We start from the raw sequence: 22,549 nt of genomic DNA, 5'->3' as shown, positions 1-22,549 counted from the left end.
AGAAACAGAGCCTGGGTCAAACCTGTTCTAGGTGCTTGCTTTTCACCCAGGCCAATAACCATGGCTTTTTATCGATGCTCGGAGGGTCTGCAGAGTTCATCAAGAAGGAGTATCTTGTACTTCTTAAATGAGCAAGAGGCAGTAGCTATAGGATGACATGGTGTATCTTTCTGAACAGTTGATTTTACTGGGTAGCAATGTAAAAATATTACCTTATTTAGAACAAACATGGGATAAACTGTAAACTCCATTTACAGTTTTAAGATAAAACAGAAACTTTGCAAGAAGTGCTGGACTTGCTCTGCCTCCAGATTCAGGGGGCATTGGTCCACCATCCTCTGCCTTAGAGGGAACATGGTGGAAAAAACTGAGAGCACTGGTATATCCTGGGCTTCCCCAGTGGCTCAGCAGTAAAGAATCTGCCTGCCAATGCATAAGAGATGCGGGTTCAATCCCTGGGTCGGAAAGATCCCCTGGAAGAAGAAACAGCAACCTGCTCCAGTATTCTTGCCTGGAAAATCCCATGGACAGACAAGCCTGGCAGGCTACAGTCCACAGGGTTGCAAATGAGTCAGACACGACTGAGTGACTGGGCATGCATGGATGCACGCATGGTATATCCTAATGACGTTTACATTTTTATTAGATTTTTACCTTTGGAAGTTCCCTAAAGGCTAATGCAAGCCAATTCTGCCTGACGTGTTATGTATAATACACCACAAAGGGCAGATGGCTGCATTCAGAGCACAGCGGTTATGAGCCGTGTTGTCAGACTGGACTGGAAGAGCAGGAGAAGCACTTTCTAAATCCCCTTTGCTGACCTTCTTCTCACCTGCCTGCCCTGACTACACCCAGGCTCTGATGACTCAAGAGGGTCTTAACCCATTTATCCTGGAGAGTTGTGGGTTAGGATGCAAACACTAACAGAAAGGGCTTTGCCTGGAAAAAAAAATCCATTTCCATTTCACATCTAAGAGGCCATTCACGTCAAGTATCTTTAACGAATTTTAGGTGGTATCTTGGGAGTGTTTTCACTTGAAGAAGTCAAATAAGTCCACCATGAATCTTTCCTGTGAAATCAACTGAAAGGTTACTCAAAAACGCTCTGAGCAACTGGAATTTGCATCTATGTGCACAATACGAGGATCCTGGGATTCCAGAACGTTATCAGAGTCCTGATGGTAAGATCCTTAAATGCTGATCTATCATTATCCTTTGGATTCCCCCTTCTTCCTTATCTGACAAATAATGAGATAAGCACCAACACTCCTGAGCTTTGCTAAATTAGTTTGAATATTTTAAGTTCTGCCAACTCCCACCTCTACCCCCTGGTTCTGGGTCTTGACAGAAAAGGTGAAGAAATAGTTTGGAGGAAACCTCAGGGGCTCAGCTTAATACACTTCTAGCTGCTGCTTTCTTGAAATGTCCTGTGACCCCAATGTGTACAACATACAGGTTTCAGAGAAACAAACAAGTAAATAAATAGCTCAAGGTCAGACCCTCCTTTCTTTTCTGTGGTGGATTTTTTGTTGTTGTTGTTGTTTTTGCTGCTGCTGGGTCTCTAAGGTTTTCTACTGAAGTACCTTTTTAAATGCTACCAGCAAACTCCACCCCACGTGCAGAGAACTGGACGTGCCTCGGCTTTGGCCTGGTCCCATGAAGTGTTCCTTAGTAGCTCAGTTGGTAAAGAATCTGTCTGCAAATGCAGGAGACCGGGTTCGATTCTGGGGTTGGGAAGATCCCCTGGAGAAGGAAATGGTAACCCACTCCAGTATTCTTGCCTGGAGAAGCCCACGGACAGGGGAGCCTGGCGGGCTACACATGACTTTGCGACTAAACCACCACCACCTGAAGGGTGGCAGACTTGTCCACATGGCTTCAGTGGCATTTCAAGTGTGGCTGCCTCAGTGCCATTTTTGTAAACTTTACTTGGGAATGGACAAATGTGGCTCAACACATGGAGACAAGAAGATGCAACCTGAGCCAGCAGAACGTGGCCCTGGAAGAGGCTTTCTTCTTCAGTTCCAAACCACACATACTTGTGCAGTTAACAAATGCAGCAGGGGATACTGGCCCACAGCATTCATGCTGAGGCCAGAGGCTCTGCCGTCCTCCGCCCTCCCCTCTCCCCGACCCCCACCTGCCTTCCCGAGAACTGTGAGACTGCATGGAAATTTCAGGGAAAAGGTAGGTGGCTGCCTTCTTGGAACGCCTGCACACGCCAACAGGGAGAGGAACTTGGAAGTATTTTCATCTCAAGGAACTCAAGTGGGGGGGAGGGGGTTCCCTATAAATAAAATCATGTTCAAATAAACACAGAAAGGAGCCAATATTTCCTGTAAGGCCACTTTTCAGATGGATTACTGGAAGGAATATTCTTTCACAGTTTTATGGCTTACTTTGTTATCATCTGCTTGAAATTTGGGTCGGTTAAAACATAGATGCTAAGATCTAAGCCTTCCCTTGGATGAAATATTACAAAGGAAGCAGAAAGTCTCATTCCAAGAGCAGACTCAGAGGCAGAGCGCCTGGACTCCTGGGTTCTACTGCTGGCTCGGTCCCTGGGCTCAGGTCAGCTCTCGGTCAGAATCTCACTTCTAATCCCTTCAAATCATTTGTTAGTCCCTGTTGTCTAAACAGTGGGGAAAAACCCTGAGTAACACCCCTGGATCCTGTTCAATCAACTGGGATGGTTGGAGATGGTTACAACTCACTTCCAAGAAATCAGGGTGATTTATCCCTTGGGAGAACTGGTACGTTCCTAAGAGATCACAGTGTCATCAGAACAAACCCTTGAGGCACTCAAACGTTTCTCCACCTGCAAAAACCTCTCTGCTCCTTTAATGTGACTTCAAAAATAGTATCATCCAGCAATTTATAGTTCTTTATAACATCCACATTAAAATAACTCTGGTTGGGTTTCAAACCTCTGAGAAAGAATAAACAAGCAGGTATATTTATCCCCAGTTCAGAGAGGAAAAAAACTGAGGCTTCAAGGGGGCTTGGAGGCTTGACCAAGGGCCCAAAACTGGTAAGGAAGGGGGTTGGAACCCAGTGCTATTGTTTTCCAGGTTAAGGGATCTTTTCTCTCTAACACATGGCTCCTCATTAATAACCCTATGGTTCGATCTAGACAGATGGACCAAGGGAAATGAGTCCAGAGTTCCAGAAGAATCTGTGATGCCTTTCACTGCAATGAAGGGTGGAGGGCCAAGTTTCTCTGAGGCCCTAAGTTAGCATGGGTCTAGAGCATGGTACTGTGGCCATGATTCTCCCACTACTGGCTCCTCCAGGAACAGAGAAGAGAGGCAGCAGCTCAACGTCCCCTCTGAACTCCCATGCCCAAGGGCCCATGGCTACCTGGGCCCTCACTTATCACTAGAGCTTTAGTTTATAGGAGGAGTGAGTGACTAGAAGATAGCTGTTCTGGGCAATTCAATTAGACTGGCCAACTGCTATCCGCTTTGAGGCAAAGCGCACAGGTTCCCTGTCCCCCATTACCTGGGAGGTGACTCTTCCTTCTTTTTACCTGGCCAGGTCACACTTTTATGTCAGGCTTCATCTCAAGTATCACTTCCCTAGATACGCCTTTCTTGACCCCACTGACCACACATAAGCAAACCTCTTTCGATTCCTTGCCTCCTCTAATTATATAGTCTCATGGCACTCTGTAAATTTCCTGTGTCATTTATCACAATTTTAGCAAGTAATTACTTCTATGATTATTTGCTTTATGTTTGCTACCCTGTTTGACTGTAAGTCCTCTGAGATTAGGCTCAGCCTTGCTTTCTGCTATATTCCCAGCCTTGAGTTTTCAGGCAATTTTCAATCAATATTTACTCATCAAAAAATGAATGAGTGATAGATACATGCTGACTAACACTAAATAGAACTTTCTGCAGTAAAGCTAGACAACTGGTAAAAATGACAACACCACCTTTCTGCAGCAAGCATTTTGTGCCTTTCTTGAGCTCCTAAAAAGAATGCGAAACTTCATCAAACTTTCCAAACTGACACTGTATAAAATGCAAGTGATTTCTTTCTGGTCAACATCATGAGAGTTCGCAGCACAAAATAATGTTTCTAAATTTAACACATATACCTCAGACTCTTTCGGAAACAAATCACTCTGTCCCTTGACCACTCTAGGATTTTAAGGATAAGAATGGGTCTTCTTGAATTATTCAGGGCCTTCCACTTTACTTGGGCTTCATTGGGTCTTACTGTCCTAACAAAGTACTAGACAGAGACTTCTTGGGCCTCGGGCGGACATGGAGAAACTAACTGGAAATCCTTCTGAAGCCTCCCTCCTGCCCCTTTAGCCAGCTTCCTACATGCTTTGAGATACACTCAAGGATTGTTTCAGCTTTGTGTCTGAGAATAGAATGTAACTTCACTTAAGGACTAAACTCCACAGATCCTTTTTTTAAGAAGCAGCTGCTTCCAGATGGAAGACATTCTGGCTGAACACATGACGTGGTCCCCGTCTACAATCTGAAGCACTTCCCCTAGTGCAGTAATGTGTCATCAGTAAGGCTTCCCGGTGACAGAAAATGGATTCATTTTAATTGGGGACGATTTCACTTCAAATCCTATTTGAGGGAGCAATAGGGTGTGGATGTGGCCCAGGCCCTGGGCATTCTAAGGGCCTACTAACTCACTCAGGGGATATCTATTAACCAGGCAGCAGCGAAATCTTCTGGGCTTAAGTGGAGTCTAGCTTGGCTGGGAACTGTAACATTCATTACACCCTTTGTTGATAAGATCCCCAATTAGTCACTCTGGACAAGGGAGGCTAAAATCAGCCACTAACATGAATAGCGGAGTTAAAGTGGTTGGGAGTCTATAGGATTTGGAGCTGTGTGGGCTGTCACTGATTTCCTGTCTCAGCTGGTATCAAGGCAAGACGGCATCCCACAGAAGAACTGCCAGCTTCCTTGGGGAGTTTCTCTGTAAGGTTGGGGGACTGGCTGGCAGTTTCAAGTGGAGGGAGAACTAAGAAGGGACAGACTCCGCAACTGTTGGATTCTCCAACCATGCCACAGGGCCTTGGAGCAAGACACAGCCTGTGGCCTGAGAGTTTTCTTAATGGGTGTTTGGAGGGGTCTACTCAGTTTGGTGAACAGGGGATGTGTGTAAGGATGCCACTGTGTTTCTGATTAGTCTAATTAAAAAAAAAAAATCACACACACACATACACATCCAGTATATGCAGGTATAAATATATAGATACAGATATATAGAAAATGATGCCAGATGTTTATACCTCATTTTCATGTATTTGTATTAGGTAGGTCAGAAATTTTAGTTATGTGTATTCAGTTTTTAAAAAAATCATTTCATTAAGGCAGAAAGTGTATGATCAAACATATCAGTATGGCTCAGGAGAGACAGCAGACCGGGGCTGGAAACTGCAAAAGCCACTCCCCTCCATGACCACTGACCTGGGGCCACTAAGCGTGGCTGTGTCTCTCACCGCCTGGGCTGTTTCTGATGCAAAATCCAGGGCACCTGCCACTGGCTTGGTGACAGTGCCAACAAGCCCTTTCCCAAGGCCAGATATGAAACCGCTGACACCACCTTCTGTTTTCACACCTTCCACGGTTGAGGTTATAACACTGGTCAGTCCACCAATGATACCTAGCAAAAGAGACAAGGGCTGTGGTAACCTGGCCAAGGACAAAAGCAAAAGCATTTAAAGGCAAACCCCTCAATTTCATGCACCCGGCGAGGTAGACATAGGGGCATCTTGTCAACCTCCTGACAGGCAACAGGGAGGCCCATCAAGATGGGGAGGCAGCAGATGTGCCCTTGGAGTTGAAAGTCAGAGAACATGCATCACACGTCAGCCAGAAGGACAGTGTGTTTCAGTTTTGAAAAATCAAAGGAAAGCGAAGAGGTTACCAGTGACTACTTTTTAATTCTAGAGCTTGAATAGCTTATGGGCAAACAGGAGAGGGTGCAGACAGAGGATTAAATCAACGGACCAGCAAATTGGGCCCTTTGGGAAAGTTGGGATCCTGTAAAAGGTAAGGTGGAACAAGAACCAAATATAAATCCTCATAGTTTTCAAGAATATTACGTGACTAGCTAGCACCACTGAATGCCTGCAATGGGGTCAAAACTCCTTCCTGCACACGTTGCTGAAACAGGTGCAGGCAACTGGAGTCGAGGGTGAAGCCCGGACGAAGGGCACTCCCAAGGCTGCCAGCGCCAGCTGGGACCCTAGATACCATTGGTTCAAAAGATTGACCGAGGTCAAAAAGACATTCCAAACATTTTGAAAGGTGATGGCAGTGACCTTAAAGAGCCTCCCAAGTGGCCAGAAGTTGGCAGAGGCTGGAGAGGACGCAGGCAGTGCTAGGAAGAATCGTCTCCAGGATTTGTGCCAGGGACACTCACAGATGTTTACCCTTTGACGGAGGGGGTATGAGGATGCTCTCTCGACTCTTCAGCTCTAGTGAGACAAATTGGTAAAGGAAGTTCCTTGGGTGAGAATATACTAACAATTCACAGCATTTCTTCTGGATTCTGGGTCCACTTGCTCCAGTGAGGCAACAGGCCTTTCCCAAAGTTTAGAACAAAGCTCATGGCAGAGACAGAACATGACTGAACCGGGGTTGAGTGGGGCCGACAGGGGAAACTGAGCCTGACTCCCAGTTTTTAAATCAAGGAGATGGCATTGATTCTGTTTCTTGTTATCGTTTAAGGGTTGTTTTTTGTTTTTGTTTTTTCATCTGAAGGAAGGATCTCACTCTACCGCTTTCATACAATCCAGAGCTTAATGGGTCCCCCTTGGATGAGGCCACTGGTTCTTGGTCTCAGGCTGGCCCGACTGGCTTCTGGAGGTACCCCTGGTCTCAGGCTGGCCCGACTGGCTTCTGGAGGCACGGCATGTATTATCTGAAGGATCCTTAGTCTCAGACTGGCCTGGCTGGCTTCTGGAGGTGTTGCACATATTATCTGAAGGATCCCTGGCTTGGAGGGATTTTTCTACTGTGAACCACTCACTCATTTTCTCAGCACACTGGAACACCCATCTAAACAGTGAGGACAGGCATGGTTTCTCTCTGCATCTCAAGGATGCTGGACAGATAAAGACAAGTACACATAGCAAAGCACTTTATAGTCATTAAAAAAAATAAAGTCTTAAAATTGTCTGGTGCACTATCATTACAGTTACTAGAAACAATGATTAAATCTTAGCCCCAAAAGACTGCCCAACAATCAACTTTTAAAGTCCATAAACAGATCAATTTTAGCCAAAGTTCACTGCTAGCTTGATGTCTCCTTGGGGGCTGCTTGCTTTCCAGTTGGGCAGAGGCATTTTGATCCAAACCTTATCATTAGGAAACTTGATAAACAAAAACAAGGAACAATACGATTTTTTACTAGGTATATTCCTTGGTTTTCCTCCAATTGTTACTGAGAGCTTCAGACTATCCATCACCAAGCACGAGCTATACACCAGGTGCCGTGTGAGGTACTGCAGGTACAAAGGTGACCATGTGAGGGTCTTTATCCTCGCCTTGCCCTCAAAGCCTATCAGCGAAGCAAGACACACACAGCTGGCTACACACACAACCCAGACCGCCAGATACGCTCTAATCATCATTGATTCTAACTGGGGACAGTAGAGCTGGGCAAACCTCATCTGAGTGGGGACTTGCAGGTGGAGAAGGATTTTGATGGTCAAGGAAGTGAGGCTGGGGAGGGGAGGGCACAAGAAACATGAGTGAGCAAGGACTCGGGGGCATGTCTGGAGAGCAGGATATAACTCTGGGTTGCTGAAATGCAGTGTGGCTGAGGACAGTGGTGGGAAGAGCTGGCTGGGTCTACTTTCCTAGGGACCTTCAACGTCATGCAGAGAAGGTACCGATGCAACAAATGAGTCAGACTGAAATATTAAAAATCAGAACTATAAACACATTTAGAGACATTCATGCTGTGTTCCACATCTCTTGGGCACATAGATCTACAATCCCTATGAATGTGCATTTATATGAAAACATCTGGGCCACAAACCTGGCAGCCAATGCACATTTCGCTACCTCTGGAAGGAATAATCAGTGGGCAGAAGGCAAGTCTTGAAGCAGTGGTCCTGTGTTCTAAAAAGGAGTTTGGCTACTTACATCCTAGGACACTTTGGGGACAGAAGTCAGAGAAGAAGAAGGAACTGCAATGTGTACAACATTTTGAAAATGAATGAAGAGTTCCCACAGGCTGTAACATTTTGACCCAAGGAGGACAGAACCAGAGAGCCTGGAAGCATTCAGGCACACTCAAATACCAAGCCATCATGTCCTCTTGCAGGTGGATGAGCAAGAGGCACCTCCAGGTAGCTGAGACAGAAGAGCCCCCGTGCAGCCTGACATCACATGACTCACCATGAGCCAGCCCGTGGATGCCGGCCACAAGGTGCTCGCCACTCGTGGCTGCGTGGTATCTGATGTACTCCCGTTCCGACTGGTGCCGATTATCCATCGTCTTCCCTAAGCCATCTGATAAAGTCCCCGCGAACTGGAATGAATACAAAACAGGAGGAAACAAGTTTTAAATTCTCAGCACTCTTTTTTTCCCACTCTTTTAATTATTTTAAATAAATACCTTCCCTTGTTCCTAGCTGGGATTCAGTAAATAATGAATGAGAGAGAGAGAGAGATTAATTGCTGAATTACATGTAGTGTGTGTCCCAGAAGAACATTTTTCAAGCACTGGACATATAATGAATTGTGGGACATTTACACTGGTGGGTACAAGGTTTTTAAACAACTACTAAACATCCACAATCATATTTACCTTTCACAATCCTATTGCAAACTTACAGAAAAATTAAAGGTGTAACAAAATGGCTGGGGGGAGGAGAGGTGAACTTTGGGATTCTATAATGGTGTGGATGGCTTCCCTGGTGGCTCAGTAGTGAAGAATCTGACTGCAATGCAGGAGATGGGTTTGATCCCTGGGTTGGGAAGATCCCCTGGAGAAAGAAATGGCAACCTACTCCAGTACTCTTGCCTGGGAAATTCCATGGACAGAGGAGCCTGGCAGGCTACACTCCATGGGTCACAAAAGAGTTGGACATGACTTGGCAACTAAACGACGTCAACAACACTGATAAGGACAGAGGCTGTTTGCTCTAAGGATCAGTGGGATTCAAAATAGAAGCGTGGCAAATTGTTGCCTGAGGATTTGACATCCATATTTTAACAGAGATTAGCTGCCCCTAAGTAACGCCTTTTCTTTCACTTATTCCACAGTTACTGAACGCCCAGTCCCATCTGTCAAGAGGAAAACAAAGGTGAACAGAGTAGATCGCCTTTCTTACGAAGTGGCAGACTTGAACTCACGACTTCAAATGCAAAATCCTTCCCCGCGAATCAGAGTGAGATTTTATTTATCCTGGCATACTTTACCCAGAGAACTGTCTCACCCATCAAAGCTGGATAAGAAGGACATAAAACTCTGTTTTGTCACAAGACAATCTGAAAAGGTTTAAAGTGACAGTTAATAAACCACAGGGTACTTATCCTCATCATTCAGGCATAAAAAAGGAAGGATATCAAATATATAATGAAGCTTCACGGGAAGGATCTACCAAAACAAGTGGTTTAAGTGCCAATGACCCAGCACTAACCTTTTAGAAAACTCACAGGAATGTTATTTAGCTATAAAGCTCAGAGGAAAGGCTTGAGGCAAACAGCCTGCCGTGAGGAACCAGTACACTGGCCTCCTGGCCACCACAAGGCCACTGCATTCTGGTTTGACGAGGTGGGGCACACAGATCTGCCCTGGAAGCCATCAATCCTGAGGCTTCTGATGCTGAGAAATGAGGGAAGGTGAGTTCTGGGCATGGAAGAGAGACTGGAGGAAGAAACAGTGATTCCACGTAAAGCAATGGTTCCTGGAGCAAGATCTGACTGCTCTTTCTCCTTGCACTCTTTTGTTTTTTAATTTTTACAATGTTGTGTTGGTTTCTGCAGTACCACAACATAAATCACCCATAATTATACATATATCCCCTTCCTCGTGAGCCTCCCTCCTTTCCCTGCGTCCTACCCCTCTAGGTCATCACGAGAGCACCAGGCTGGGTTCCCCGTGTTACAGAGCAACCTCTCACCAACTACCCACTACACGTGACAGTGCATACATGTTGATACTACTTTCTCCATTTGTCCCACTCTCTCCCTTCTGCACTGTGTCCGTAAGTCCATTCTCTACATCTATGTCTCCATTCATGCCCTGCAAACAGGTTCATGTATGGAATCTGGAGAAACAGTATGGATGAACTCCTTGCACTCTTGACTGAAAGCTTTTATGAACTCATGGACCTTTCTGGAGATGCAACCTCTGTCATGACTGATTTCTGCCTCACATTCCCTGTCACTCCCTGTCTAATTAGAGAGCTGAAGTTAATGAAAAGTAATTTTACACTTTCCTTTAGGACAGAGACACTGTGGGATTTCATATTAAGTGGGGATTTTCTCCAGCCACCCCACTTAGAACCACTGTGAACCATGAGCTCGGGGATCTGGCCAAACCAGATTCTAGTCTCGTGACCCTTAGCCAAGGGCCTGACCGCTGTGCCTCCCTCCCAGTATCTGTAGGAGGGAGACAGTCCTGACGCTGTCCTGTGGCTGACAGGATCAGTGACAGTCGCTCAGGGTATGGAATCTGGTCAGCGCTCTTACTGTTATCAGGTTATTATTAGTCAGCTACTAGTCCAAGGAGGAACATCCCACACTGTCTAAAGAAAGCCTTTCAAACATTTAGAATGATGGTCACTTGCATGAGAATTTAACACTGAAAGGAAAAAACTGAAACTCTCTTCCCAGCAGATAAACACCAGCCTCCAAAGTGAATTTCTGGAGTGCTACCATCTATAAAATTAGAGTGTTGGACTTGGTGGTTTCCAAAATCCTTTCCAGCTCTGACAGTCTGTGATCTATGATCCAAGTTAGGATGTCTTTATTAAGCACTTACTCTGGGCCCAGCACAGATTTAGGTCCTGCTAAGTTAGGAGGCAAGCGAATAGCGGCCTTGGACCTACTCTCAAAAGTGACAGTCTGATTAGGAAGAAAACAATTCCATACGTGACACAGCCAGCAACAAGAACCTGGAACACAAACTGTATGCACTTGGGAATCAAGAGAGGAGAGAGAAATGTGACCCTTGTTTTGGAGAGCATTCTTGCTATCTTCTGGAATTATGGAGGTTGCCAGTGGTCTTTACTCAGGGTCTGGACAAAAATGACTCTCCCTGATATCATAGAAGAGGGGAGAGAGTGGTTCAACTCTGACTTTCCTAAAAAGAAAGATCTTCCTGGAAGAGATAGTAAGTTAAGGTCCTGTCTACATATTTCTGGCAACTGACTAAGAAGCTAAAAACCTCATAATACTTTCCCCCCTAAGAGAATGTGCGGTAATAATCTAGGCAAATGGCCTGATACCAACCCCTTTCCCTTAACTGTCCCCCATCCTCCAATAAAACAAGTATAATAGCCAAGGTTTATGAGGGAGCCTATGTCAAAGCTTAACTGCCAATTGATTCTGTTGCAGCAGCCTTGGCAACCCCAGCACCACCTGGCCTGGGGTGTTCTCTGTACAGAAACACCACGTTGACCCCAGGAGGGTGGGACAAGATGACCTAAGAGATCCCCTCCTCCCTCTAAATGCTGGATTCTTCCCTGTGCTTCTCAGGGGCCTTACCACTGCCATGGAAAGGTGCCTATACCCACTCTGCACACTCCAGGGCTTCCATCTGAATGTCCATCTCTCTGTTAAAAAAATCACTGTGCAGGCCAGCTGGGTTTGTCCTTTGTCACTTGTGAATGGACGGAAAGGATACAAAGATATTTTATTAACAGGAAACAACTACAAAAGTCTTCACCCCTAGAAACATGATGTTGAGAACTCAGAAAACTTGTGCCATTGTAGGAATCCATGATTCGACCAAACCCATACTGATGAGAGGTTAATAAGATTTTGCAGGGAGAAACATTTATAGGAACTAAACTGAAGTCAGCCAGATGAAGAGTCAAAGGCTGGGCTTTGGGCCAGTCCACTGGTCTTCTGAGAGTAGAATCCACGGTACCACAAAGCTTGTGGGCTTCTCCCACTGTGGGAGCACTGAGTCACCCTTAATTCCATCTCTCATTCCCCACCTCGGTGGGGAAGTAAATCACACCCTATATCTCATTTCTCCCTAAAAGACAGGGTGAGGACACATGGGCTGGAGAGGGAGGTAATTTCAGTAAGTACTCTTTATGGGTGCCCTCTGGAACTGGTCTTTTCTGAGGCTGGGAAGTACTGTTTCACCCATGTCCTTGACTTTGAAAATGACCAAACAGCGCAGAGATGACCATGAGAGCTAGAGCATAACGTAGGAGTGACTGGTGTAAGAAATCCTTCACTGCCCACCCCAGCTCTGCCTCCACATTTTAAAAAGAAAAGCCAGATGCACTGAAAATCAAATTCACACTGAAACTTTTTCATTGATGTTGCTTCAAATGGAAATGAAGCCTTGGCGGCAGATACTCGGACAAAGGAAAACTTCAAGGAGGCAGGTATATGGCATAAGGACAGGACATTCACACCTGAGTTTGAATTCTGTGACATTTAATAGCTGCGAGACCATGGATGAGTAACTTCAACTCTGTGAGCCTCTCTGTCTCCTCATCTTCAAATGGGAATGAGAATAGCCATCTACGAGGATGCCATAAGGATTAGATAAAACATGTAAAGCACTTAGCACAGAGCCTAATACATGGAACACTCAATAAAAAACAGTACTGAGTTATCTGAACTTCAATTTCTTCCTATGCAAAATGGGTATAATCAGATTCTACAGGGCTGTCGTAAGGATTAAATGAAGACTGTGCAAGCACTTTAACTCCACTCAGTATAAACTACACCTCAACACCAGAAGGGGCATTTGCAAGGACTCAGAGGTAAAGAGTCTGCCTACAATGCAGGAGAAGTGGGTTCAATCCCTAGGTTGGGAAGATCCCCTGGAGGAGGAAATGGTAACCACTCCAGTATTCTTTCCAGCTTAAAAAAATCTCATGGACAGAGGAGCCTGGAAGGCTACAGTCCATGGGGTTGCAAAGGAGTCAGATAAGACTTAGTGACTAAACAACATTAGGCCAATATAGCTCATTTGGTAGCCGTTTCAAGTCCACAAAAAAACTTAAGGCTGCAAGCGAGTACTGTCCTGTTGCTCTTCTGTGCTGTGCTTAGTCGTTCAGCCATAACTGACTCTTTGTGACCCCATGGACTGTAGCCTTGCCAGGCTCCTCTGTCCATTGGGATTCTCCAGGCAAGAATACTCGAGTGGGTTGCCATACCCTCCTCCAGGGGATCTTCCCAACCCAGGGATTGAACCCAGGTCTCCCATGTTGCAGGTGGATTCTTTACCAGTTGAGCTACCAGGATACTGTCCTAGCTAAAATGAAAGATTCCGAATGAATAGGATGTCCTTGAGAAAAGCTCCAATGACCCTTGTGAAGACAACAGTGATTCCTCCCATCTTTCATTGAAGGACGCTCCAGCACAAGCCACACCTGTGAATTCTGACCACAGCCCCAAATCACTAATTTCTACAAAGCCATATTTTCGCCAGGGCAAGTAAAAATCTCAGAAGCACTTCAAGATGCCAGTTCTATAGAGTAGCTGACACACACTCACTGCATGTCAATATCCCACCTTCCAAAAATAACCCCACTGTCTCCAGCAATGGAGCCACTACAAATTAGCCTGGTTTTGGGCCGGGCTCAGAACAGTTGATTTTATAAAACTGAAATTCAAGTAGATGCTGGAATGATGCAAGAGAACAAATTCACACTGTGTCCCTCCGTTTCGTCCTATCAGCGTTCCTGTCCCTTTCAGGAGGCTCAGCAAGCAGGGGATGCCAAGGATATTTGGCCCATGTAACAGGAGCCAGGGCTTGAATTTCTCCCCCTGCTCTGGGCTTTTCCTTTCACAGTTATTTACCTAATGGAAATTTCCTCTTCAGTATCCTTGCTCCACTGAGTAATTGCTGGTAACAGCATCTTTCTTGTCACCAGGGCCAATGCGACCACGCATAATAGGAAAGGGGAGAGAAGTGGCAAGAGTCTGTGTCTGAGTGAGGGTTTGGCCTTCTTTCAGCATCAGGTTGTACAGCCACAGGTCTCGGTCACCATCACAGCTCCAACTCTGATCAGCATCGCCTGCTACAAGTTAGGCTGGAACATGGAAATCTAGAGCCCAGTATATCATGCCTGGAGGAAGGCTGCTATGACATGGTCACAAGGCAGGGGCAAACAAGTCAAATTCCTACTCTGCCACTTACTAAACATACATGTTGGTACAAGGCTTTCTGGAACCTCAGCTTGGTTCTGCAAAAAGCTAGTCTAAAGGGCTACTTTGAAGGGTTAAGGAGATAATGCAAAGTGTTTGGCACAGAGTCTGGCACACAGGAGGTCATCACTTTTTACAAGTTTCTTACAAGCGATCTGGAGGCTTAAATTTCAGAGTCATTTTTGACTCTGCCAGAATACTAGCAGGAAAACCTCCCTCAGGTCATGTAAGATTCTAAAAAACTAAGGTCTTCACATACTTCACTCATATTGTTAAAATATCCACAGTTAAAAATGGCTCTTGGCGTGAGTTTTTCCTTGACACTGAAAAACCCTTTTGTGAGACTTGTGAATGGGGCAAAGGTAAAGGAGAACGTGATCCAACAAGCAGTGGGTGTCTGTCACTGACACAGGGTAAGAGCCAGCCCTCACTTGGCCAAATAGTGGAGAGGATGGGCTGGGACAGGGGACTGGCATTTAAAAACAGGCACCAACGAAGCTGAGGTTTGGCAAGAAAGAGGTATTTCTGGACCCCAGATCTCTATCTACTACAAGTGCAGCAGCTTTGCCTACTTTCAGTTCTACTGGGTTGTGATTATATAGCCCTCAAGGCAAAAAGAGAAGGGAAAGAATCCAGATAAGAGACCCTGAATGAGAAAGACATTTTAAAGTTGGGGCTGGCATTCTACTCCAGTTAACATGCTTAAGCCAATGACCTTGGGTTTTGGGGGCGGGGCGGGGGGGGGGAAGGGGGGACAAGCGGGAGCTCTGCAGATCTAAAAGCCCTCCTACCCTAAGACAGATACCATGCTGCTATTTCACGGGTAAACACTTATCAGGCAACAGATACTCCTTTTCAGTTAAGAAAGAGAGTTATCCAAAGCCACCCAGAATTATCTCAGCACACAAGGTCTAAACATAAGCAACAAAGTCAGACCTCAAGACTGTCCTGGTTCTTAACCAGCCTGAGACACACGCTCGCTGAACTGGCAAGTCTTTCCCTGCTCTTCCGCAACTCTGACCCAGTTGTGAACTCAGAGATTGTTTCAGATTAATCTAGAAGCTCGGAGTGGATTGGAGCACTCTCACATAATAGGATTTTGCCTTTTCTTTAAAAAGGATCAGGAGAGTTTATTACAAGGCTAAAGCAGAGAAATAAGAATACCATAGGTAGCATCAGGAAAACTGATTTTCAGTAACAGACAAGTATTATGTCTGTCAAGTCCAACTTTCCCTGGTTTTTCCTACATCAATCATGTCGGCAGGATGAATCTCTAAACCCAGCTGTGGGCGGGATGGCATCACAGCTTTAGCCCTGCATCAGCCAGGCCTTGTCACAGGCTTCCTCCGAGAAGGGGTGGAGGACTGTGCTGAGGAGCCAGGCATCAGCTCGTCTACTACTGAAAACCACTTGAAGTACACATGGAGAGAAGCCAGGGCTGGGTTTCCCTACAGTTAGTGCTAGTCAAGGGGAATGAGCCTTGGAATGGGCCATGAGGCCTCCATCTGCCATGCCGACAAGATTTTTCAATCCGCATAAATGGCCCACACCTCAGTACTGAACCAAGAGAGAGACTGTGACGTAGGGTGAAAAAAATCTCTCCAAGGTGGGCATGCCGTAATACCTGACTTGGCAGATAAATTATTTCAACATTAGGAAAGCACACAGGTTTTGGGCAGCAAGGATCCCAACTCTGTCACTAGTGTCAGTTGGGTGAAAGTGAGCAAAACACACACTCTCTTTACGGACCAGTGTCTTCATCAATAAAACAGCCTACATGGTTGCTGGGTTAATCTAAAGATACCTTAGTTTTAAAAGTACGTAGGGGGGAGAAAAGAAACACAAAGCAATGTGTAAATGGCAAGGATTATTACAGCAAATTCAATTATTTCTTCTAACACACGCTCCACTCCCGCTTCCTCCCCAGCTGAACCCTGCATGTCTCATCCTGTGATATAGAAGTCACGTTATACCCGTTTTGGAACAATGGAAAGCATCAAGAAGTCAAATATAAATAGACTTAAACCTCAAAATGCACAAAGTTAGAAACAGAACATTTCACAATAGAAAAGAAGCTCGAGCTTATCTCATTCCCAGTCACAAGGACTTCATTCTTGTAAAGTACTTTGTATTTCAAATGAATAGAAATATTCTCTTTAAAGCCAAAAGCTTGGGAAGAAAGGAGTTGGGTGACATCACTGAGGACAATACCAGATGCTAGACACCAGTAAAAGCTGAGCTTCTCACTGAAAAAGTCAGGTGTGTTTCAAAGGTTTGAAACATCTTGAGATTTTTTTCTTTTAAAGAAAGAAATCAGTCCCCAACTGGTTTCTTCAAATAAATGAAGTTTTAAATGAGAATGAGCAGAATAGGTAAAGGACAGCTTCCAACTGCTAAAGAGCATAGTGTAACTTTTAGAAATGTAAACACTGGCCAGCAATGTTAACTGCATATCAGGCACTGTTCTAAAGGTTTGACATCTATGAAATCATTTATTGGTTTAATCCTCACAATAACCCCATGAAGTGGACTCTATTATTATCCAGTTGTACAGAGGAAACTGGAAAGACCCTGGATGGGGGAATGAGTGAAATAGGATATGGCAATTCAAAGGTACAAGCTTCCAGTTACAAAATAAATGAGTCACAGGAATAAAATGTACAGCGTGGGGGATACAGCTGGTGATAATATAGTATGTTTGAATGGTGACAGATGATAACTAGACTTGAATGTGATCATTTTGAAATATACAGAAATATCAAGTCCCTATGTTGTATACCAGGAACTGTGAGTCAATTATACTTCAACAACAACAACAAAAAAAACCCAAGAAAATTTATGGGAAAAGAGATTAGATGTGTGTTACCAGAAGCAGAGGGGAGGGAGAGAAGGAACTGGACAAAGGTGGTTAAAAGTACAAAGTTTCAATTATAAGATACATAAGTTAAAGAGATGTAACATACAACACAATTAATATATTTAATACTGCTGGAGGCTATACATATGAAACAGAGATCAAACTGCCAATATTTGTTGGAGGATATATATATGAACCAGAGATCAAATTGCTAACATTCGTTGGATCATAGAGAAAGCAAGAGAATTCTAGAAAAACATCTACTTCTGCTTCACTGACTAACATGAAAGCCTTTGCATGGAACACAACAAACTGTAGAAAACTCTTAAAAGAGATGGGAATACTAGACATCTGACTGGTTCAAAATTGAGAAAAGAGTAAAACAAGCCTGTATATTGTCATCCTTTTATTTAACTTATATGCAGAGTACATCATGCGAAATGCCAGGCTGGATAAGTCACAGGCTGGAATCAAGACTGCTGGGAGGAATATCAACAACCTCAGATATGCAGATACCACCACTCTAACGGCAGAAAGTGAAGAGGAACTAAAGAGCCTCTTGATGAGGGTGAAAGAGCACAATGGAAAGTTTGGCTTAAAACTCAACATTCAAAAAAATACGATCATGGCATCCGGTCTCATCCCTTCATGGCAAATAGAAGGGAAAAAGTGGAAGCAGTGACGGATTCTCTCTTCTTGGGCTCCAAAATCATTGCAGGCAGTGACTGCAGTCAAGAAATATGAAAGTTGCTGAGACAGTAAATCTCAAGAGTTTTCATCAAAAGGAAAAAACATTTTTTCTTTCTTTTATTTTGTATCTATATGAGCTAACAGATGTGCACTAAATTTACCTGGTAATCATTTCATGATGTATGTAATATTTAAGTCAAATCATTATGTTGTATACCTTAAACTTACATAGTGCTGCATGTCAATTATATCTCAATAAAACTGGAAGTAAAAAAAGAAAGAAACTGGAAAGACCATGATCACCTCCAACAATAGCCTGAGAAGCCGCTCGGTATCCACATATATTTGAAACTTGATGATCTATGGGGAAAACCCAACTCTGAGTTCTGTTATTGTCTCCATGGGAAATTTCTCCCTGAACACTAGGGAAAATCTTATATATACCAGATAGGTATCTTTTCTTTTCCAAGCAGTGCTGGTGACAAAGGAAGGAAGTGTAAAAGTTTCCCAAAAATGACACGGAAATCGATGGATGTGCAAGAGGGTCAGGGTCCACTCCCCTTTTGTGATCAAACCCCAACTCTGATACCCCATCTTTTTCCATCACCCACACTTTGCCCAGCCCCTCATTTCCCCAAAGCTCTCACTCAGACATCTGAGACAAGCCCCAAATAAAGAGGAGGTTCAGTGGATGTCCATTATGTGGATTACATTACACCAAGGTCACACTGCCTGTGCACCATTTATAGCTTTGAGGAAAGACAGAAGCCAAGCTGGGATGGGGACTGGGACCACTGACGCAAGAGTTTTTGACTTCTGGAGAGACCTGCTCTTCCACCCATATGCTCACAGAAGGATGTACTGAAGGTGGAGTGCTAAAGCTAAGAGATTTGCTCCGTCAGAGCTGGTCTGGTCAAGCAGATCTAACTGCAGAGAGGTTATCGCTCAGGCAAGGACTGTTTTGTTTATCAGTAACTGACACGTGAAGGTGGATGATGGGGGGGCAAAGGCAAAGGGGGCCATGTGGAGAGAAGCAGAGAAGCCCAGCCATGCTCTAGGGTAAGAAGGGTCCATCCAGCTCAGGCTTCATGCCTCTCCATCTTTGGTTGGCTCCTCTCCAGGCCCATGATCCCTGACCTAACCCAGCATTCACAGTGGACACCAAGGTACTTATTCTTCCAATTAACTACACTGTATGGGGGTGGTGGGGGGATGGAGCCAGAGATACACAGGCTGACTCTTCACTTGACAGGGAGGTCATTCAACCGCAAGTGTGATGGATGCAAGAGAAGACCACGGATGAAGAACCAGGCGTCAGCATCTAGGAGAACATGGGGAGTGAGCCTCTGGGGAGGGGGGGAGGTGGATGGAAGCAGCTCAGCTCCAAGGTACTTAAGTCCTAGCTCACTTCTCCCAAGACCTGGCTTGATCCCAGACTCAAATGAAGGTCCACAATAAGGTTCTTTTTACAAAAGAAGCAAAGATTCCCACCCTTCAGAAGGACTAAAATTTAAAAACTGCAGTCTGGTTCCTCAGAAACCTCTGGTATTTGCCTGGGATGTCCCTTGGATTCCTCAGTGGCCTTTTAGGAGGTATTCCTAACTTTACTATCCTTCAACCCCACACACAAAAGATGACTTGGCATTCACACCCATCTACTTCCTGCAGATCTGGTGTTTTTAAAGCCCGCTGAATGAGGCATTCCCAGGTTAACAGATTTCAGGTTTAAAAAACAAGTCCTGGAATGAGGAAGAAAACACAATCCACTTAACCCGAAAGCTGCCCTTTCAAAGGTGACTTAATGGGCCTACTCTGACGCCTTGTGTTGCTTTTAAAAGAAAACCTTCAATTATGAGAAAGATAGAAAAATAGAGGCTCTGGATCACTGTACTTTCAACATAGAAGAAAGCTAATTAACTCTTGTTTGTAAAGGAAGTTTCACCCATTTTCTTGCCTAAACAGAACTTACTCTTGAGGACTAAGCTTCCTTAAGGGTCTCTGTTATCATTTCAGGAGCTACGGCTGATAGGGTCTCTACCCCGGAACACACATTCCCTTCCACTGTCCATCCTCCCCTACGCTTCTACTCTGGGGCATCAGGCTCTGATCTGTGCCGAAATATAAGTCCCACTGGAAAATTCTTGCTGTTATATACCCCTCATTGCAAATGAAAAGCTCAGAACACAAGTTCCGCAGGGAAGTACGTAAGCGGGAAAATCAAAGCACTGGGCACTTGAAAGTAGAAGGAAGACGAAATATAAACCCTCTTTGGAGAAAAATAACATCAGACAGAGCCTCTAAAACTTTTCTGACACGACGCCCAGCATTCAATAAAAATTACCAGATACGGAAGTCAAACAAAATGACTAAAAACTGAGAAAAAAATCCCAGACAAGATCACTCAGTAGTAATCTGGGTATTAGTGTTATTAGACACACTAATAACTTTAAAATAGTTTAATAGTTTAAGTTTAAAATAGAATGATAGTAATCTTCAAAAAAATTTATAGAAAGATGGAGAATTTTACCAGAGAACTCAAATTAAGGTGTTAATAGATGAATGAAGCCAGGAGAGTAGACAGAGCACCAGAAGAGATTAGTGAGCTAGAAAATAAGTCAGCAGAAAATAGCCAGATCAAAGCATGAAGAGAAACGGGAGCATACGACACACGTGGGACATGGTTTTAAAAGTCCAGCTTCCATTTACCTGAAGTCACAGAAGGACAGAGTGAGAAAGGACCAGAAGCGCTGCCTGAAGTGATGCGAGAATTTCCCAAAATCTCTACAAGTTCAATCTGTTCTACAAATCCCAGGCAGGAAAACCATATCTAGGCACATCACCGTTAAAAACTAAAGACAAAAAGTCACCGGATAAAAGATATCACCTTCACAAGAGCAGCAGTGATACTAGCAGCTGTTTCAGCAGAAAGGATGGCGCATCATGGAATGATACTATTCAGAGGCTGAAAGAAGCTTGCCAATCCTGAATCCTAAATTCAGTGAAATATCTTCCAAAGAGATAGGTGAAATAAAGATCCCCTGGAGGAGGAAATGGCAAGCCACTCCAGTATTCTTGCCTGGAAAACCCCACAGACAGAGGAGCCTGGTGGGCTACAGTCCATGGGGTCGCAAAGAGTAGAACATGACTGAACAACTAAGCATATTACAAACTGAAATGATAATATTTTGGATATAATGGGCTGAGTAAAAATATTAAAAAGAGCTTCATCTGTTTCTTTTACTTTTTTAATGTGACTACTAGAACAGGTTAATTACAAGTGTGGCTCACATATTTCAGTCAGAGGGTGCTGGTTTAGAGACCTGACTCTTAGAATGTTTAAGGACACTGCTTATGAAATTAAAATTAAACTCAAAAGATAACCAAGTCTTAAACTTCAATAAATTCCTCAATAATCAATAATGTGTTGCAAGTAGCTGCTATTCACTTGAGCAGAAAATAATGAATTGCATTGGTTTGGATATAGGAAGCAAGGCCTCTGTTACCCAACATGGAAATATCTAGTGGGAAGGTGGCAGAAAGTTAACCATGGGGACATATCCCCATCAGTTACTTCTCTAATCGTTCCCCTGGTCTGCAGGAATGGCTCCAAGACTGTGAGTTTTCAACTCCAGGTTGGCCGCCATGGATGCCTTTGTGTGGCCTCTCCTTGCATACAAACCTGCAGGGTTACCACTCCCGTACTCCTTTGTAGCTTTGTTTTATGAGTATCCAACTGTCATGTAAACATGCTCTATCTGTTTTTCTCACAAGGCTACACGGGCTGCAGCATCAATGCTGAAAGGCTTGGAGTGATGCTCCAAAGACAGGGAGCCAAGAAGGTTTGGTCATCTTTGTGTCATACCACTCAGACAGTGCCCTGGAACACTGCTGGAGCAAAATAAAGACATGCTTTCTGTTCCTTTTCAACTCATTAGGCCTCACCCCAGTCCCACTTCACAGAAATGTTCTACTTCACTAAGACAGAAAAAAAAAGTCTCTTGATCCCCCTGCCCCCACCATCCTGCCACCTTAAACTTAAATTGAGTTAAGTGGGCTGACTATTTCCTAAATCTAGGCTCTCCCTCTGTGCTTCTATAAGACCCTGTCCTGGATATTGCTCAGCCAATTCTCTTTCGTATCTTCAGTCTTTTCTGGCCTCTTCTCAGAATGACAAATACAATTGCATCTACTCCATCTTACAAATGCCTTCCTTTAGCTTTCCCTTCAAGTTATTATTCACCCATTTTCTTCCCTTTGTGGCCATATCTCTTAAAGATACGGAGTTACTGTCTCTTTCTCTATTAAATGAAGGTTGTAAAGGCATGTATCTACAGAAAATAATACCAAACAGGGATCAAAACACATAATGGCGCCCCTCAACACCCGTAAGTCTGGGCGTAACTGCAAACAAGGGAGCATGTCTAGTCACAGTTGCTGAGTCTTCTCAGTGTTTCTCCCAGGTAAGTGGGAGCCCAGGCGTGTTCCTGGACTGCAGGTGTAAAAGCCACGAGGCATCATCTAAGGAAGAAAAGAAACACTGTCTGGAGTCTGAGGCACAAGGTGGGAAACAAGACAGAAACAACTCCCTGAGATGGATGGAACCCCTACCATGTCTTTTCAGAGGGTGCCTGTGGTCTTGCTGATGGACAAGAAGGGGGCTCTGAGA

At 44.4% G+C, this 22,549-nt stretch overlaps 1 protein-coding gene across 6 annotated transcripts in view; it reads right to left on the bottom strand.

The window, feature by feature from the left end:
- Positions 1-22,549, bottom strand: part of VPS13D (vacuolar protein sorting 13 homolog D) — a 267,732-nt gene that overhangs the window by 50,987 nt on the left and 194,196 nt on the right. For all 6 annotated transcript variants that reach the window (XM_043485295.1, XM_043485297.1, XM_043485298.1 and 3 more), the window contains 2 exons: positions 8,388-8,520; positions 5,445-5,640 (listed from right to left, as the gene is read on the bottom strand). In XM_043485295.1, coding sequence (XP_043341230.1) covers positions 5,445-5,640; positions 8,388-8,520 — 329 coding nt within the window. The remainder of the gene's footprint in view (positions 1-5,444; positions 5,641-8,387; positions 8,521-22,549) is intronic.

The sequence above is a fragment of the Cervus canadensis genome, chromosome 13, assembly GCF_019320065.1.
Source record: "Cervus canadensis isolate Bull #8, Minnesota chromosome 13, ASM1932006v1, whole genome shotgun sequence".
Classification (NCBI taxonomy): domain Eukaryota; kingdom Metazoa; phylum Chordata; class Mammalia; order Artiodactyla; family Cervidae; genus Cervus; species Cervus canadensis.
This window is presented reverse-complemented; position numbering and strand designations above follow the sequence as displayed.